This window comes from Eufriesea mexicana, unplaced genomic scaffold (assembly GCF_001483705.2).
Source record: "Eufriesea mexicana isolate 0111107269 unplaced genomic scaffold, ASM148370v2 scaffold10, whole genome shotgun sequence".
Lineage (NCBI taxonomy): Eukaryota > Metazoa > Arthropoda > Insecta > Hymenoptera > Apidae > Eufriesea > Eufriesea mexicana.
In genome coordinates this window covers 511,341-518,061 of record NW_016908175.1, presented here as the reverse complement: position 1 = coordinate 518,061, position 6,721 = coordinate 511,341, and the positions used below count along the sequence as shown (strand labels likewise).

Here is a 6,721-nt window from a genome sequence, read left to right as displayed (position 1 = left end):
AGAGCGTCGATCCTTGAGACCGAATTTACGAACAGACGATGCATTTTACGCTGCTCACCGACTCCTGCACATTCGGGGAATATCATTCCGCTGTAATTTCCGGTTGCTTCTTTTTGCCATGGCGGTCGTCTTTGACTCGTGCTCCCGTCTTTCTTCCCCTTTTTGCGTTCCTTTTTCCACCATGCCGAGGAAAAGATGCGATCAATCGCCGCTCTTCGATTCATTATTTTCAGCCATCTTTTTTTCCTTTTATTTTTATATATTTTTATGTATTTTGTTAGTAACAACACTTTAGATTCTTGATTCGTTTTATTTAAGAATGGACATCAGTGGAATCACGTGTGCAGTTATAGCGATTAGTATGAAACAGTACATATATGTATACTCTACGAGTAGACTGACAGACTCTAGGAAGATGCTGTCAAATCAACGGCACTAGGTTATGGAAAACCATGCGAGTGTTCCCACATGTCGAGAGCAGAGAATCATAGGGTTTAAGCCTGTATCACACCGTTGGTTTCAACGTATTTACATTTTATTATGAAAATCTCTTTCTTTACTTTATTTCTTTATTTTTGTTTCTGGTTAGGATATGTATTCCTTTGGTATTTCGTATTTTCCCCGGTGTTCTTTTATTGGGTATTGCGAGGAGTAAGTTTCAGATGTGATTGAATATATTCACGCGTTATTAATTTATTTTAAGTTTATAGTTTATATGGTTTAGATACCTATGTACAAATAAAACTTCTTTTATGTTCTTTTGTTTCCTTTTTCTATTCTTGATTAGGGGGCGTATTTCTTTGAAGTTTCGTTCTTCTCGACGTTCCCTTTTTAGCTATAACAAGTTTAATCTGTAATTAATTATTATTGCTTTGTTAATTGAATTTAAATTCGTGTCTTTTAATTTCTTGTTGCTTTGGTTTACTTTGTGATAGTCGTACTTGGTGTGCAGTATAAGGTTTATCGAGTGTATGAATTGCATTTGTAAAAATTATTTCGTATATCATCCCTTTCTGGAAGTCATTGTATTCGTTGTGCAATATACTAAATATACCATACTATACTTTTTTTTTTTTACGTGGGGGAAATCTTCGAAAGATGCCCGACCTCCCTAGGGGAGGGGGTAAGGTTATGTGGGATTCTAGCCCACTAAAATACCATACTATACTATACTATACTGTGCTATACTATACAATATACTATATTATTACGTATACTAAATTATATACTATATTATTTACACAGTATCGCATACTGTAGTGCTGTAATGTTAAATATCCTATGAATGATACACCAGAAAATGAATTAATAATAGTAAATTTCGAGTAGAAATAACGGAATATAAGACACGGGAAAAAAAGAAACGCGTTATACAAGATGGACGATAAATTTGAACATATGTTTATCGCAAAGAATATACGAATCGTGATAGATAAAATGTGGTACGTGCCGATTGATGTAACGAGGTACAGCCTAGCAAAAGAACAAAGAGTTCCATGTCGCGCGGGGTCAGACAGTAAAATTAATGTTCAAACTGAAGGCTCATAAATTGCGGTTTAAGCCCGAGACGAGAAAAGTATTGTGAAGAACTGTGGGCGACTGGAGGCCAGCCTTAAGTCGTAAAACGGAAATACACGGATTCGTCTTGGCACAAAAGCCCGCGTAATGCGAGTGAAAAGACGATGGGCGACCCGGTTTGCGTGATCAACTGGGCCATTGTTTAATTAACGCCTGCATTTCATCCGTTTTGCTCTGCTTTTTCTACGCCTGAACGAGGAAGTTGATATGAATGAACGACAATTGTAAGAGAAACGAAGTTCTGCCAGAAATAAATAATTCTGGTGATAATATATGCACCGTAAATGTTGTATGTATCCTTGAATTATTCCCTATTACAGCGATGTTATTTTGAGACCCCCATTTTATGTACATACGTGCCTGTGATTATGAAAGTGGTCTAAGTCACTTATATTTGCTTCTGAGATATTAAAAGCTTCGACCTATAAATACGTCATAAATTATAAAATTAATTGCGATAAAGCTACAAACTCAATCTAACGGTTCAACTCCTCACTGCTTTTGCTTTCACTGCTCATCTTGTTTTGGATACTTTGATTTAATCAAATTATTTTACATGTGATACTACTAAAGTGGAAAGTAGAAATAGCAGTGACTGTGTATTTTATTGATAACAGAATTTCAATAATCGAAAAATAAAATATGAGTTACACGATTACTCTTTCAAAAATAGTATTACTAGATATTGAGTTAATCATTTAAAATTATTAAGTATTATTCTTTAAATTTTATTCTGCAATTTGGTACTAAATCTGTGTCTATATATATATATAGACCAAAATATTATAGGTCAATGAACTCACCCTGAAATGCATTATCTGCTTAGATAAAATAGAAACAGGAAAATATATATATAGTTCCATTAAAAAGTAAATTTCAGAAATATGTCCAGCTAGCAAAAATGTATGACCCCCTCTGCCCTTAAAATACAGTTTGTTTTTGAAACGAACTATAGTTTAGGAAATAATTAAGTGTGAAGGCTCAAATGGGACACCCTGTATGAATATTCTAGTATTCTGTAGCATCAAGCAATTGAAATTAAAGGTGTTTCACTGATTTGTATTTCATTTTTGTTAAATGAAAATTGCAATAGTATAAAAGCGACTCTGTTGCGTGTTTGCAGAGGCATCCTGAAGGCGTTGCACAGGTAACATTTCGGGAGCCAGCTGAAGCACAGGCCTGTGTTCAGTTATTGAACGGTCGTTGGTTCAGCCAGAGGAAAATATCGGCCGAAATCTGGGACGGCAAGACGAAATACAAGTAAGTTTACCATCCTCGTTGCTTTACCATCCCCGTTCTCGGTTTTACCGACTCAACCAGCCTGCTTCAAACCTGGTCGATACTTGACCGACCTTCGAGTCTCTCGAGCCGCTAACTTTCCCTTGGATCCGTTTCTTCTTTACTCCGCGAGCATGATTTACCGACGCAGGGTCTGTACATCATGTAGGAATTTATTTCCAAAGTTAATTATTTTTTCTCGTGAGAGAAATTTTATTTTCCATAACAATTTCACATTTATGTCAATTTTTCCAATCGTGGATATTGTCGAGCTTTTTAATTTTTATTTTATCGTGACATATTATTTCTATTTGTAAAATTTGTTGCTTTTATTATATTTTTTCTTTTTGTTTATTTTTATGCTATACTTTTTTTATGAACGTATTATTTATTTAAGTTCTAGTTTATATACTACGGTGTATATAATGTGTAATAAGGCATATTTCTGTAGAATAAATCTCACATTTTACCACGTGTTGATAATTTATTAGCAATTTGAAATATGTATCAATTTATTTTATATTTATAATTGTTAGATTTATTTCAATCGACGAAAGTTTTTGTAATATTATTTTTAATATTTTTATTCAATAATTTATCGTAAATGGGATTCCACATTATCGACACATATCCAAAATATCTCTTTTATTTTTTACTTTTTTTTCATTCAATTTCTTTCCAATATTGTTTATTAAATTACAGCTTTTTTTAATACAGAATGTATTTTTTTATTTTAGTCATCACCAGTTTCAATTCTTTCAGAAATTAATGATACCTATTAACAGCATGCATGTCTTATTGCCTTTCTATATTGCTTATTTTTATTTTTTATTGACACAGATTCCCGCCTGAACCACTGACCTCGAACCCTGTTATTTCAACAATTTTTCCAATATTTTTCAACTTACTTTCCAGGAACCATCCTTCGTCTCCAAACATTTTCTAATTTCCTGGACACATACATTTCAAATCGTCCACGATGACTATAATAATCACTCGCTCTTCCAATCTGACCCGAGCCAGTATTTCAAATTTACTTTTAAGATCTTCCAGCTTTGCTGAACAGATAATCTCACCTACGCTTCTTTATCGATCCTTGATTTACCTGTGAAATAGGTCTTTCAGTCCAAGAGCAATCCAATTACCTACTAAATGAGCCAAGCATGCAGAGCCGAGCAAGTGGAAGATAGCACTCGTCAAATCGAATTCTCTCTTCTTTTCAGGATTCTGGAGACCGACGCTGAGATCGAGGCCAGGATCGCCAAGTGGGACAAATATCTGGAGAACGAAGAGGAAGATAAGCAGCAGAACGTTGCGAAGGATGGGAAGCTTAAGGAACAGCAGAAGCCAAAGGGGAGGCCTGTGGTGCCAGAGAAAACGGAAGTCCCTGGACCGACGGTGAAGACGTCGAAAAAGACGGAAGTTTCGCAGGAAATTAACGCAATGGCGCATGCAAAGGCGCTCGCGGCCGCGGAGGAAACCGATTCGTCGTCGAATTCCGAAGACTCGGACAGGGACATTTAGAGAAATCGAATAAATTATGAATTCCAGTGGCAGACGTATGGCGGAGCTTGGACTAAGTTCGACACAACAAATTGCTTTAAACGAGAACTATGAAGAGTAACGAAGACGATCATGATTAGATCAGAGTAATTTTCGTAGATTACAGGGTGACTTGTAAACTCGTAACTTGTTGACCATCCAAATATTATTGTATTATATAGATACGTAATCATGTTGTCGTTACTCCGATGCAGTGAAATAAAGGAGAATAATTTTCTCTGTAATTTATGCTTCATTGATTCCTCGTGTATCTGATTCTTCGTTTCTTTCGTATTTCGATGGGTTTTCATTTTTCAAACAATTCATATCTAACGTATTCGAGAAATTTTATGTTTGTTTTATAGAAATGCGAGGAAATTTGTTTTTCTTTGTGTATTTTAATTATTTTTATTCATACGATTATTGTCTCATCTTCGTTTAATGAAATTTAGATTTTAGAATAATCCTCGTTACCCCAGCTCGGTTTCTTTAGGTATTTTCTAATTATATTTCTCAGATAGAAATGCTCATCTTTAATTTATAATTTTCTTATCTAAGCAGTCCTTGTTGCACAGGTGAAACATGACTGAGGAATTCAACAACGTCGTTCGAGATATTACTCTAGATACACTGTAGATAAGGAGCAATCAACTTCGCATATTTTTAAGCAGTAATTTTCACTACCCATTTCTGCTATCTTAAAATATCATAAACAACATCTGTATTATTATATTTACCTAACTCGTGCAGCTATTATAATTAGGAAGAAGGATAAAAATCAATTCTTCATACTTGGAATTGTTAAATATAAAATATATGTTATTTAAATATTCATATAACTGTCTTGTATATCATAAGATAGTAAGCATGTGCAAGTAGTTTTAATAGCTTCTAAACAAATTATAGAGCAAGGTTAAAGAGTAAAATCATTTACAGTATATTCTATCAAACGTCACAAAGAATTGAGAACGTTTTCGAGAAAAGGATCAATTGCTCTATTTTAGAAGTCTTTTCTTTATGAAAATCAATAAATTTCAATGTATCAAAAAACATTTCCCCAAAATTTAATGTTAATGCTTCGACAATCAAGATAAATGAATTTCTTTCGGCTTATTCGTTTATCCTTGGTCTGTATTATACTTAAAACTTCTGATGGGGTGTACTCATTTCGCCATTTTATCTTTATATTCCCTGTTTTGATAAATCGACTATAACGAATTGCTACATGTTTAAAATTCCTCAAAATTTAAAATTTAACTGTTTATATTTGAACGATGACTCACAGTCGCCATTTGTTTTAATACCTTGAAGCTTAAGTACCGAATATGAAGTAACAATTAGTTTTGATATAACTACACGTGAAATATTGAAATCAAATACACAAGTGCTAGTATAATATGCATCGAGCTTAGAATAATATAGAAACCTCTTAGAAACTCCTCACACGATGTACTCATTCCGCCATTTTATCTCCATAACTCCGTCTTTGATAAATCAGTTTTAATAAATTTCCTTCTGTCTGAAATTCCTCAAAATATAAAATTTAATCCTTTATACTCGAACGACGACTCTCAGTCACCATTTGTTTTAATACCTTGAAGCTCAAGTAACGAATATGAGGTAATAATTAAATTAGAAGTAACTACACATGAAACATTGAAATGTAATACACGTTACTTTTTCTCTTATTCTAGCATAAGTGTTGGAATAATCGTTGCATCGAGCTTAGGAAAATATAGAAATTTCTTAGAAACTTCTCACACGGTGTACTCATTCCTCCATTTTGTCTCCATGGCCCCTTCATTGATAAATCGGTTTTAATAAATTGCCTGCTGTCCAAAATTCCTCAAACTTGGAAATTTAATAATATACAATTAGGACAAACATAGACAGCTCCTCGTTTACTCGCATAAACTTAGTCTCTATCAGAGTATAATAAATGGAACTAAAATTCCTCCATTCGCCATTGTCATTATCAAACGTCCTCGATTAACAAATCTCGCACCCCAAAACCGATTTTTAAAGAAAAAACAAAAAAGAAATTCCCAGAAATGTCTATATTATGCAAAACCTTCACCCCAAGTCCATTCCACCCTCATCACCGAATCTCCAACATTCCATCACCCACCCCCACTTGCATTTGCACCCCCGTTTAACCTAACGAGCCCACAGTTTCATCGAAATCATGTGCACGATTCGTCGCGGCGATCCGATAGGACGCGAACGTGGAATTCCATCCTTTTGAAGGGTTTCAATGATAGATTCGAACCGGTCGGTTCCCATCGGCGATCACGGGGCTGCTCCTGCCGCCGCTTCGCGGTTC

At 34.6% G+C, this 6,721-nt stretch overlaps 1 protein-coding gene across 1 annotated transcript in view; it reads left to right on the top strand.

Moving 5' to 3' along the window:
• Positions 1-4,553, top strand: part of barc (RRM1_TatSF1_like and RRM2_TatSF1_like domain-containing protein barc) — a 127,002-nt gene extending 122,449 nt beyond the window's left edge. Inside the window, exons 6-7 of the mRNA XM_017907360.1 lie at positions 2,702-2,838; positions 4,080-4,553. Coding sequence (XP_017762849.1) covers positions 2,702-2,838; positions 4,080-4,380 — 438 coding nt within the window. The 3' untranslated portion in view covers positions 4,381-4,553. The remainder of the gene's footprint in view (positions 1-2,701; positions 2,839-4,079) is intronic.
• The last annotated feature ends 2,168 nt before the right edge of the window (positions 4,554-6,721 follow it).